The 13,648-nt window shown below is 31.3% G+C and overlaps 1 protein-coding gene across 5 annotated transcripts in view; it reads left to right on the top strand.

Moving 5' to 3' along the window:
• The window catches only part of NIPBL (NIPBL cohesin loading factor), a 195,300-nt gene that overhangs the window by 141,776 nt on the left and 39,876 nt on the right, over positions 1-13,648 (top strand). For all 5 annotated transcript variants that reach the window (XM_070586980.1, XM_070586979.1, XM_070586982.1 and 2 more), the window contains 13 exons: positions 953-1,184; positions 1,975-2,126; positions 2,687-2,767; positions 3,505-3,605; positions 4,950-5,088; positions 6,800-6,882; positions 7,476-7,608; positions 8,473-8,616; positions 10,929-11,018; positions 12,063-12,277; positions 12,381-12,483; positions 13,102-13,200; positions 13,302-13,448. In XM_070586980.1, the coding sequence (XP_070443081.1) occupies positions 953-1,184; positions 1,975-2,126; positions 2,687-2,767; positions 3,505-3,605; positions 4,950-5,088; positions 6,800-6,882; positions 7,476-7,608; positions 8,473-8,616; positions 10,929-11,018; positions 12,063-12,277; positions 12,381-12,483; positions 13,102-13,200; positions 13,302-13,448 (1,719 nt within the window). The remainder of the gene's footprint in view (positions 1-952; positions 1,185-1,974; positions 2,127-2,686; positions 2,768-3,504; positions 3,606-4,949; positions 5,089-6,799; positions 6,883-7,475; positions 7,609-8,472; positions 8,617-10,928; positions 11,019-12,062; positions 12,278-12,380; positions 12,484-13,101; positions 13,201-13,301; positions 13,449-13,648) is intronic.

Here is a 13,648-nt window from a genome sequence, read left to right as displayed (position 1 = left end):
TGACTCTTCCAAACAGCAATTTTAATATCAGAGAAATGCTGCTTTATCTTACTTTTTTAAGTAGGTATGTAAGCAGTAAAATGGAAGAAAGCTAAAGAGTTAGGAAAAAGGCAATTGAGTTTTTAGGCATTAGTAATTGGAAAGCCCCTCTCTGCTTTGCATATATTATGCTTTTATTTGTTCTTTTTCCCGATGTATAAGCTTTGAATAGCAAGCATAGGAAAGTATTCCTAGAATATAAAGTTGATACATCATAACTAAGGATGTAATAGAAGGATTTTCACTTTCAGTGTAAAATTAAAAGCACTTCTCCCCAATTGTAATGCATTTTGCTGATGTGTAAATTAAAATACAGTCTTCTGTCAGTTGTTGAGTTATCCATTTTTAGAAAATAAATTATATTTTCAATAGTCTGCATAATCACCGCTTTTTAATCTTAGTTTCAAAAATACAGTATTATTGAAAAACAGGTATTAGGAATGCTTGAGTCAATAACATTTTACTATTTTTAAATAGGGCTCTACCTTTTGTTGTTGTTAATTTTTGCTTTCTTCTCACAACAGCCAGCAGAACTTATAAAGTTTTTTGACTATCATAATATTTATACCCTAAGCACAAAATTGTTTATGTGCAATTATAGTCTTTAGCTAAAATCTTGGATTTGGGTAAAGTACACAGAAGATACAAGTAACTATAACTTTGTCATTAGAGTGTCATCTAGTGGTGAAATTAGGAGATTGAGTATGTTATGTTTGAAAACTTTGAAACAAAAATCTTACTTAAAGTAGTGTCAGAATTTGTACTTCATTTCTAATATTCTTTGAAGAATGTGCACACATCAAAGCTCTTACCATGTTTTCCACCAGTGAAAATCAAATATATTATAGTTTTTTTATATTTTAACCTGAAAATATGTTTATTTTCATTTTGTTAATGATATGCTATTTTATAGAATAACGACACTGAAGAAGAAGAAAGGTTATGGAGAGACCTTATTATGGAGAGAGTTACGAAATCAGCAGATGCCTGTCTTACAACTATCAACATTATGACATCCCCTAACATGCCAAAAGCTGTATATATTGAGGATGTAATTGAAAGAGTTATACAGTACACTAAATTTCATTTGCAGAATACACTTTATCCTCAGTATGATCCTGTTTACAGATTAGATCCTCATGGAGGTTAGTTTGCCCCTTTATATTGATAGTTTTTGAGTATGTCAAAATTACCTGTCATAATTTTAGCATATTGGAAGGGTCAGAATGCAGTGACTTAAAATGGCACCAAAATTATTAGAGTATATAAATTGTAATAAACACGGGCTTTGATTTGACTAGAATATAGAACTTTTAGTTAATTTAGTACTTGTTCAATTATAATTTCTTTAGCAACTATTTACATATAGTAGAAGTGATTTCTACTGGTCACGGAAAGTCCCAGATAATATTAGCTTCTGGTTCCATTGATCACTTGCTGCTAATTTTACCCAAAATATTAGTTATCTACAAAATGGTTTGATTTAAGATGTATATTCTTTCTCTTATTTATAACCTTTATAAATTAGCAAAGAAAATGGTTAATGTGTACACTTGAAGAGAGGAAGATAAACTTAGTTCATGAATAATCTACATTTAATTATTGTTTGATAATTGCAAGTTAAAGAGAAATATAATCTTACAATATTGGTCCAATGGAAAAAAAATAGAAATAAAGGTAAAGTAATATTTTAGATGTAAGAAATGAATAGGCACTGAAATGTCATAGATTATCTAAGAAAGTTTATTTTTCTAACTAAATGTCCCTAGAGAATAATTTTCTCTTTTAATAAACACCCAGCTTTATTTGCCAGGTTGTATTTTCATGTAGCAAAAAACAAAATATATGCTCTCTTAATTCAGAAAACAGTTTTATTGCATTTATTAAAGATTACTAAAAGTTGATATATTCCTTGTTTTATTTTTTTCATTTTAGGAGGCTTATTAAGTTCAAAGGCAAAACGGGCTAAATGTTCTACCCATAAGCAGAGAGTAATAGTAATGCTTTATAATAAAGTTTGTGACATTGTTAGCAGCTTATCAGAATTGCTAGAGATACAGCTTCTTACAGACACAACAATTCTTCAGGTAAGTGTTTTTGAAGCATTTTGTATATTTCTGGACCACTTTAAAAATGGAGGGTCTATTTGAGTTCAGTGTAATCTTGCTCAATCGATAATAATACCAGCCCTCTGTTAATTTTTTCCATTCAGAGTATGTTATATCTAAATTGAAGAAATAAAAGTTCAGGGAAGTTTTAAAAAGAAACGTTTTGGGCAGGAGACAGGTACATGTAGAATAAATTCTAAACTCTAAATTCTCTGAAAGAAATTGTTTCATTTAAAATATGTCAGGATATTTTCATCCAGAACAGCAAAATGTTTTTAGTTTCTTTATATTCCGCTGACATTTGTCACTCCAAAAGGTGAAGATTAGAAGAATGGCAGCTATGAAGGAAGCTGTGTGTTGATGTGTTTGAGGATGAAAGGGAATAGAAAAAGAAGTAGATCTTGGTTGATGAGGGAAAAGAAGGTGCCCTCTCAGTGTTTTCCAGTAGATTTATGAATGCTTTGGAGTTTAGTAAGGTAGAATGTTGCTGAAATCAACTAGAGATGTATACAAGTTACTCTTTTTCTGTGTTTGTGCAGGTATCATCAATGGGAATAACACCCTTTTTTGTGGAAAATGTCAGTGAACTGCAATTGTGTGCCATTAAGTTAGTCACTGCAGTAAGTATAATCAGTTTGTGTTTTTAGGTATCCCTCTAGAAAAATAATATTGATATTCTTTAATCCACTTTTGCAAAAATTAATACAGATTCAGGTTTTCCATAGATTGATTTCAACATAAGGACTATTTTAGTGTGTCTTAGATTTTAAACCTTTTTTTTTTTTTTTTTTTTTTGAGGAAGATTAGCCCTGAGCTAACTAGTGCTAGTCCTCCTCTATTTGCTGAGGAAGGCTGGCCCTGAGCTATCATCCGTGCCCATCTTCCTCTACTTTATATATGGGACGCCTACCACCTACCACAGCATGGCTTGCCAAGTGGTGCCATGTCCGCATCCAGGATCCAAACTGGCGAACCCTGGGCCGCCAAGAAGTGGAATGTGTGAACTTAACCACTGCGCCACCAGGCTGGCCCCTAAACATTTCTAAATATTTCAGTTAATAATTCCTTAATATTTGCAATAAAATCAGAATTGTTTTAAAATCATTTAAATCTTATCTTACTTTCCATACCCAAGATATCATACTTCTAAATGAAACCAGTATACTCTGACTTCTACAAGACTGTTATGATTGATGGCAAACTTAAGCAGATTATGGAAGTCATTGCCATTGAAGGTGTTGAAAACATTTTCATTCTAAATGTCAGATAATATTTTTTATTACATGATGCAGTATTTTTGTTTTGTTTTCAAATAATTGTAACAAACTTAATTTGGAATCTTATACTTACTAAACAGGTATTCTCAAGATATGAAAAACATAGGCAGTTAATTTTGGAAGAAATTTTTACTTCACTTGCAAGATTACCAACCAGCAAGAGGAGTTTAAGGAACTTCAGGTAACTAATTATAGCAAAGGCCAAGTATAACCAAGAAGAACTCCATTATATTGTAGCCGACATATATTTATTCTTCATCATTTCTATCTGATTTTCATTTTAATGAGCAAATAAAACAGAGGCAATTCAGTCAGAATAGCATGAAGAATAGCTTAGATGTGTGAAATAGCAATGCACATCTCGGGGACTTAAAGAAGTTCAGTGATGCTCAGGTGTAAAGATCTGTGGCAAGGTTTTTCATTCTAAGTACTATTGACATTTTGGGCCAGATAATACTTTGTTGTGCGGGGCTGTCCTGTACATTGTCACATGCTCAGTAGCATTCCTAACTTCTACATACCAGATGCCAAGAGAAACTCCCTGCTTCCTATCATGACAAGCAAAATTTTCTCCAAATATTGGCAAATGTCCCCTGAGGGGCAAAATCATCCCTGGTTAAGAACCATTGATCTATGAGAAGAGCAATAGGAAATACTGCTTAAAAGAGTTAGAGCCAGTTCAAGGATTTTATAAGCCATACTAAAGAACTTAGACTTAATCCTTTATACAGTACAGAGTCATTAAATATTTTTAAAAGAGAGCTGAAAGATTATTCTAACAGCAGAATAGAGAATAACATGAAAATTAAATGCTTTTAAATCACTAAGCATAGAGTAACTAAAGAATGTTATCCACTGCTGTGGTCAGGATTATTGTGTTTGTTGTCATCATTAATCATCATCATTATCTTAACTATCATTATAATATTCTTGAATGATTAAATATGATTGCTTTGAAGGCTACCTTCTGTAAAATAATTATTTTTGTCTTTATTTTTTGGACTAATTGTGTATTGATAAATATCTATTGTCTGTTAAACCTGAAGAAAAACTATCAGCATATAAAAGAATTTTTACACTTTTAGAGTGTCTTTACAATAATAATTCAGAATTTGTTTTTCCGTATTCTATGCCATTGACCTCATACTTTAGCTGACCGTGCGGCAGATTTTAATAAGAAAATGAATAATAGAATGCATGGGCATTTGGAAATCTTGAAGACTTCTCGTTTTAAAAATGATTTCAAGAAATGTTGGATATTTTTTCATTATAAATTTTTTATCTGCAGTGCATATAAAGTATAGAAATTTTTATTAAATATTGCATTTTTCCTTTGGCTATTTAATTATCTAAGTATGCATAGGCATTTAGTTGGTATTTTTTTCTAATTTATTAAAAATAATTAGACTAAGGATACTATTATAAGCACTAAAGATAATGCTTAGAAACATTGGTAAAGAAAGCATGAAACTTTCAGATGATAGATGACATGTAAAATGAAATTTAATTATTTTCTTCACTAAAGGTTAAACAGTAGTGATATGGATGGAGAGCCTATGTATATTCAGATGGTTACAGCACTAGTTTTACAACTAATTCAATGTGTAGTACACTTACCATCCTCAGAGAAAGACTCTAATTCAGAAGAGGACTCAAATAAAAAAGTAAGTAATCTTTTATGAGTTTTATAACTTTGTACTTTTATAGAAAAAGCACTTATATTCTATACCATTCTTATAAAACTGGATTTCTTAGTTAGGGTTTCATGGCTAGGCTTTAGGATCCTTGTAGAGCACTAGACTGGGTTTTATGGGAGCCTTTGAGTTCTGGTTCTGACTATTATATCTACCAATCATGAAACATACAAATCATTTTAATCTGAGTTTGTTTCTTCAGCTGTAAAATGGGGATGATAATATTTGACAAGCCTACCATACTGAGTTGTAAGACTCAAATGAGATATTGAATGTGAAAGTGAATATTATAATTGTAATATGTAATATCTATACTAATGCATAGCATGTAATAATGTGGAATTCATGCAGAAAATGAGTTTATGCCATCACTGTTGAATAACTCGTAACTAAGATTTGCTTTTGGTTTTGTAGCTTTTACCTATCAATGCTTATAACTTTTGCAAGTTCTGCAGTATTACCTCAAAAAACTTCAAAAGAAACAAATAATTTTATTTTTTTATTCTGTTATAGCCAGATATATGTGTCTGTAATACTAAACATATAATTAAGTAAAAAATGCATATCAAAAAAGCTGAGGTCCCTGTTGTTTCTTCCCCCCTCCATTGTTCTCTCTCCAGTCTTCCCTTCCTTACCATTGATGACCAGTATCATGAGAATGTTTATCTCCTTACATTTATTTATTTATCTGCATAAATTTGATATAGAATTGGTTTTTTTCATTTACATAAATAATATAGTAACATATTTATAGCTAATTATTTTCACTCGACATTGCTTTTAATACTTATAACTAATACCTGATCTCTTTGACTTGCGTTAAACACATTATATAACTGCATCACAGTGTAAAGCAAGAGTTTCTCTAGATGTACTTAGAAGTAGAATATTAAATCATACTATACGTGCATTTTTTTTTTTTAAGATTTTATTTTTCCTTTTTCTCCCCAAAGCCCCCTAGTACATAGTTGCATACTTTTTAGTCGTGAGTCCTTCTAGTTGTGGCATGTGGGATGCCACCTAATCATGGCTTGATGAGTGGTGCCTTGTCCGCACCCAGGATTCGAACCAGCGAAACCCTGGGCTGCCAAAGCAGCCGCTCAGCCCTGGGGCCGGCCCCTATACATGCATTTTTCACTTTACTGGATCTTGTCAGTTTGCTTAACAAAGTGGTATTCTAGTTTACATTCTAATTTTTTATTTTATCTAGTCTGATCAGTGTGAAATGATAGCGTATTTTATTTTGTATTTTTCTGCTGACTAGTAAGCTTTTTCATGTATCTATTGGCCTTTTGGGTTTCCACAACTTTGGATTGACTGTTTATGTCCTAGTCTTTAAATTTCTAGTGAAGGAGTTGAATTTTCTTTTGTATTATATTCCAGTGTTTGATAAACTTAGAGCTTATAAGCAACTATTGATATTTCATTTGTTAACCACATTTGTCACTCTTACATATTTTAATAAATTAAAATGAACTCAATATTTTTATTTAGTTTTTATAAAGTATTGAAATATGTTTAGTATGCTAATTGTAGCTTTTCTCTTTATATATAAGAATAGTTAGCATTTTAGTATTTAAGTGTATTACCCCTATTTAGCAATAACATGGCAATAGCGACTGAACTAACTTGTTTGTTGGTTATCTCTTATATCTGTATAAATTCATTTTTCTCAATCTAGGTTGATCAAGATGTTGTCATTACCAACTCTTATGAAACAGCCATGCGAACAGCCCAAAACTTCCTTTCCATCTTTCTTAAAAAGTAAGTAAAATTAACATAATCTGACTTTCATTTTCCCCAGTATAGAGAAGAGTTCATTTATTTTAAGTAAAAGATTAATCCAATTTCCTGTTATAATTTGAACTTTGAATATGTGTCCCTGGCCCTTGATTTCCTGATCTTTAAAATGAGGCAATGGGAATATTAAAAATCTAAAATTTTGTAAACTTCCTTGTATGTTGGGCTCCAAAAGTAAGGTTTAGATTATAGATTGAAATTCTATAATTTTTCTTCAGTAAATTTTGAGGCATTCTAATTAAATAGGAAAGTTTGTAGAGAGAGGTTTACTTAGCCTTCATAAGAATTTATGGTAATCTCATAGAGGGAAAAACAGTCATCATTTTTAAATGTGTTATCGTTGCCAGAAAGTAATATTAATATTAGTCAATAAATGAATTCCCTATAATAGAGGAAAAGATGAAGTTTGAGAAGTATATTTGTTTTAAACCATGTTTCATTTAATGTGTTCTCTTAAAACTTCTTATAAGATACAGTGAAAACTTAACAAAATTTCAGTCATATTGGTGGGTATGTCACCTAAGTTAATGACCTTTTTATTATTTATCTTTGCACAGATGTGGTAGTAAGCAAGGTGAAGAAGATTACAGACCACTCTTTGAAAATTTTGTTCAGGACCTTCTTTCAACAGTCAATAAGCCTGAATGGCCAGCTGCTGAACTACTCCTTAGTTTGTTAGGGAGACTGTTGGTAAGAGTATAGCATTTAAAGATTATTAGATTACTAGAAGACAACATAATGAGGATGTACTCTGATTCACAGATGATGAATTCTTTAAAAATGTGTAAGGAAATACGACCATTGCATCTCTATTTTTGCATGTGCATAACTGTACACAATATCGTCCGTACCTTGTAGAAAACTTTGAAATGTTGTGACTTTTGGTGCTTTCATTTCATTACATAAGATAACAGTGCTTTAAAACTTTCTTTTTGGTTTGGAAGTATTATATTGTTAGTTAAAAGCATCTCAACACTGAGTCATAAGTTACTGTAATTCATTTCAAAGCATGAAACTGATTACTGTGAACTTTGTCATTTTTAAGAGTATTTCTAAAAAGGTGACCTCATGTAATACAATAGGGAAATACGAACAAATATTACTGTGATTTCTCTTTTTATTTTTAAGCTGCATTTGGATTCTGCAATACAAATTGTAACAAAGCTTTTGGGGACCTTACTTTCTGTGAACTGGAAAGTATATTAATACTATTTTGAAATCAAGATAATTAATGTTTCATAGGCATCAGAATTCCAGCCTAAGAAATTCTTATTCAGTAATATCCTATTTTTAACAAATAAACAATTTAGCCTACGTTTAAAGAGAGTGTATTCTTAGGGAGGTTTAATCTATAGTTTTTTTTTTTAATGAAACTGTTCAGTTTCCAGAAACTCAAAAGGCAATCACTTTATGGAACAATATCACAAGAAAAGAAAAAGTTTAAATTTCAAATGATACAACATAGATTTGGAATTCATATGATAAATTACTATTAAAGATGTACTGTTATAAATTGATTGAATTAAATCAAAATTACTTTGTTTTGATGTTTAGGTTCATCAATTCAGTAACAAATCAACAGAGATGGCTTTAAGAGTAGCGTCTCTTGATTACCTTGGAACTGTTGCTGCACGACTAAGGAAAGATGCTGTTACAAGCAAAATGGATCAAGGGTCTATAGAACGAATTTTAAAACAGGTACTGAGATAAAGGATTAAAATTATGGGGTAAATAATAGGTAAACACTTATCTTTAGGTATTCTTATATTACTGTTGCATTTCATTTTGTAGATTGAAAATAAGACTTATACTTCTAAAAGTCGGCTTTTCAAAAGCCCTACAGAGAAAGTACCTTAGGGTGAATTATAATGTCTAACAGGAACTTTTAAATGATTTATATAAGTCCTTAGTTTACTTTCTTTTTGCAAACTATTGTTATGAATATATGATGCTGTTTTCTATTTGGTTTAATGTAATTTTTATTTAAATCTTTAGTTTCTTGAGATGATAATTTAGCATGCCCAAATTGTTTTGTATCTTTGAATGTTGTGTATCTTTTTATATTGGGGAAGGATGAGAAGGGCCTCTTTTCATTTTATTATATTAGAGAGTTTTCATGGGAAAAACTTATTTCTTCACTTATTCTTTTTTTTTAAGTATGGTTGAGGTGATAGTAATACTAAAAGTTAACTTAAGAAAATTGGTACATAAATGATCCCTAATCCTACCATACACAACTGTTCTCATTTTCTTTCTATTCTTTTTTTATGTCCATAAGCATATCCATGCTGGCCATTAGAAATGCATCTAATTCTTTTTTTTTTTTTTACTACACTTTGTATTTTGAAATAATTTAAAGCTTACGGAAAGGTTAGAAGAATAGTAGAAAGAGCTCCCGTAAACCTTTCAGCCAAATTCCTTAGTTGTTGACAATTTACAACATTTGCTTTATCATTCTTATATGCATGTCTGTATATGCTCTCCCCCACCACCCCCAACCATTTAAGTAGATACGCCCCGCATTAACCTTGAATTTCAAAGTGTGATTCACTGGACAAGTAGCACCAACATTAACGTCACCAGGCACTTGTTAGAAATGCAGATTCTCAGGACTCTCTCTGTACCTACTAAATCAGAAACTCTGGGGGTGGGGACCAGCAGTCTGTGTTTTAACAAACCCTCCAGGTGATCCTAATGAATGCTGAAGTTTGAGAAGCGCTGCTTAGTGTGTGTTTTCTACAAACAAGAACTCTCACTTAAATATCCACAGTAAAACTATCGAAAGCAAGATATTACCATTAATATAATAGTACCATCTAATACATTACTACCGTTCGTATTCTATTTAATAGGTTATAATTTGTTGCTTTCATTATTTTAATGCTCAAACTGTCCTAGATTTGACCACTGAGAGCTCCTTTAAGCTGGCTTTTGTATCTTTTTGATATGTTCCCATCTTTCTTTGATACTTCGTGACACAACAAGATGTTTGAGGCTTATCTTTTACTTTGCTTGCCCCAGCCCTGAAATCAGCCATTTCTCCAATTACTGCTGGTTTCTTTTATTGGAGAATGGTAATTTAGAAACGAAGATCTAGGTACTAGGTGACTTTCAGTATTTCTTAGAGGAGACCGAGGACCTCTTATTCGCCACATATGGCCATGTAGGTTGTACACTGTAAAACTCAAGGAGAGGGGTCATTCATGAATATTTTTATGGCTCTCAACATACTTCCAAATTGATTTTGGAAGTTTATAACGTAGTAATTTACAGTGCTATGACAAATTTCTGAATGTATCCATTTTGCCACAGTCCTAGAATATGGGTTATTCTAATCTTTGTTTTCTACTTAGATATATTCTAAACCATGTGTTTGGCATTTCACGTGGTAAAGCTAGCATATAAGTTATAGACATGAATGTCAACTCAGTTAATTTCTGACTCTGTATTGTTCTTGACAGGACCTAAAAATTCAGTCCATTTCTGCTCCTAGAACAAGTGAACAGCCCACCTACTGTATATTTAATATCCTACTTGAAATAAAGTACTGTTTTTTAATTAATTATAAATAAAAGTATTTTCCTTCCAGAATTTTCTTTTTAAATAATATCCCACAGAAACGTATAACACATAATAATAAGAGTAATAAGTTTCTATTTAGTAGATTAAAAGTTTGGAGTTGTCTCTTTTTTTTCCAAACAGGAAACCAGTGCTAGGACCTTCGTACCTCTGAAGATAAAGCACATTGTTCTGATAATTTTTATGTCAGCTACCTGTGTCCTCCTTCAAATAAAATGATGTGTAGTTCATAAAAATAGAGGCCAACCTTAGCTATCAATGTATCTTTTTCAGAAATAGTGTTCTTCTGTTTCTTCCTTTTAGTTGCTGTATATATATTTTTTCATTTGTATTATTTATCGGTTTTTCCCTCAGATTTGCATTTACAAGTAGATGATTTGTTAAAGTACTTTAGTAATATCTTTTTTGTTCTTACTTGGTTTATTTTGTAGGTTTCAGGAGGAGAAGATGAAATCCAGCAATTGCAAAAAGCGTTGCTTGATTACTTGGATGAAAACACTGAAACTGATCCTTCATTAGTGGTAGGTTTCTTTTCTCCTTTTTTTTTGGAAATATCACTTGTTTATTCAGATGGGATCTGAAAGAAAATTGGGAAGTGTCATGAAGAGGAAAGTTATTTGGAGTATTGATTTTTGAAACGAAGGGATACTCGATAATCTAAGCAGAAAAGAATGGTTATGGATTGATTTGTCTTATGTGGGATCCTGGTACAGATATTATAGTATACAAAAGTTGTGTGACACAAAAAATATTTGGAAATCTTTCCATAGGTTATCTTTGAGACTGGGCTGAATCATTGGTCCTCACAGTTGGCATGGCCCAGGTGGTGCATGAGATGATCAATTAGTGTATAAAAAGAAACTATTAAAATTTTACATGTATATTTATTTTCAAATTCTGTTTTTATGTGTTATGTATCCAAAATATTAGTGTAATAGGTTCATATGTAAAATGAGTAAACTGTATTAAACAGTGTACATATATTGGGATACTTTTTAATTTTAATTTTTTTTTTACTGATGGGATATGCAATCTTAAAGAGGTTGGAGATAACTTAGCTATTCAGCCAAGTACTGCAGATTTTCAATCTGTATTGAAAGGAACAGATTATAGGTGCACCTTGGTGTTAAAATATTTCAATAATAATTGACTGTATATTTCTTGAAGGAGTAAGGTGAAATTTTTAAAAATAACTGGAGTCTTCTACCTTCAGCATTTTATCCATTTATTCTAAACTTTTCTAGTTCACCCATCATCTGTCTAATTTTACTGACTTATTGGATGCTAAAGTTAGGTAGCTGCTAGTATTCCAGATTTAATACAGTTGTAATTATCATATTGTCTTTCGATACATTAATATATGTGTTAAGACAAAGTAAAATAATGTTTTCTATCACTCAAATATTCTAAACATTCTAGGTTTTTTAAAATCTGTTTTTATCTGATAGAAATTGTTTTAAAGTAAACCTTAATATTTGTATTTCTGATTGTGAACATTTTATCAATGGATTGGAAATTTTGTAACTAATTTCATCAAATTCAAGTCTTATCTAATTTCTTTCCAGTTTTCTCGTAAATTCTATATAGCCCAGTGGTTCCGTGACACAACTCTGGAAACAGAAAAAGCAATGAAATCACAAAAAGATGAAGAATCCTCTGAAGGAACACATCACTCGAAGGAAATTGAGACAACTGGTCAAATTATGCATCGAGCTGAAAACCGGAAAAAGTTTCTTAGAAGCATTATCAAAACTACACCTTCTCAGTTTAGCACATTAAAGTAAGATTCAGAGAGAAAACATCTTTACTTTTTCAGTTATCTGTTTGATATCATTTTACCTACTATACAAAAAAGTTAAAAATGTAATGACTTTTTGTTGCAGGATGAACTCTGATACTGTGGACTATGATGATGCTTGTTTGATTGTTCGATACTTGGCCTCTATGAGGCCGTTTGCCCAGAGCTTTGATATTTATTTGACACAGGTAAACTGGACCAGGATTCCTTATACAATGATACTGATTTTTCTAATTCTTGATACTTATGGGGTTGTGTACGATGTCTATTTATTGTTGAGAACAGATATTTTAAAAGATCATGAAAGTATCATTTGTTTCTATGTTCCATATTTGATAAAATGTCTATGTTCTACATGCCTTTTATATTATTGATTCCAGTTTTATAGATAAATGGATATATATCTGTATGAATATATATGCATATGGTATAGGTAGAATGATGTTATAAAAATAAATTATTCAATTACCAAGTTATTATTTACATAATAGTAAATATCCTTGATTAAAGTTACACATAGTAAGGTAGAGTGAGACTACAGGTCCTTGCAAATGAAGCATAGCAATAAAAACCAGGTTTAATTGAGAATGCCAGGACCAAGTGTAGAATGCCTCCCTTATCGTGTATACTGACCTTTAAGTTAAAGCTTTTGATCAGTAAGATAACAGATCTTTTGCTCACTTATATAAAAATTAAAGAGAAGTAAATGTGATATTTACTTTCATTTCTTTTGCATGTGTCATGCTGTATTTTGTTAAATATTATGTGTTCCAAAATTTATGAAAATATCAATGTTTGCTTCGCAGATCCTTCGAGTTCTTGGTGAAAATGCAATTGCCGTTCGAACAAAAGCCATGAAGTGTTTATCTGAGGTTGTTGCTGTAGACCCCAGTATTCTAGCAAGGGTAAAGAGGAGCACAAATGATTCTTCCTATTTGAGTGTTCTATTCAAATTAAAATATTAGCTTTATTTAGTATAAATTATATTTTGTTTGTTTTTCTTTAGCTTGATATGCAGCGAGGAGTTCATGGACGATTGATGGATAACTCCACTAGTGTCCGAGAGGCAGCAGTAGAATTGCTAGGTCGATTTGTCCTTTGTCGACCTCAGCTTGCGGAGCAGTATTATGATATGCTCATTGAAAGAATATTGGTATGTTTGTTTTGTCATTTTTATTGTGATTCGTGGATATAATTTTGCCTTTCTAGTGTTCTGTTTTTCAAAATGTTAATCCAGGAAAGTAAATATCAATTATATATTTATATTGCCTGATCTGTGAACTATAGCAACTTTCTGAAGAGCATATTTCAAGAGGAGGGCTGTTCAGTATTGTAAAACCAATCTTTGGTGAA

The sequence above is a fragment of the Equus przewalskii genome, chromosome 20 (genome assembly GCF_037783145.1).
Source record: "Equus przewalskii isolate Varuska chromosome 20, EquPr2, whole genome shotgun sequence".
NCBI classification, from domain to species: Eukaryota; Metazoa; Chordata; class Mammalia; order Perissodactyla; family Equidae; genus Equus; species Equus przewalskii.
The sequence above is the reverse complement of the archived record's forward strand: the minus strand, read 5'-3'. Positions and strand labels throughout refer to the sequence as shown.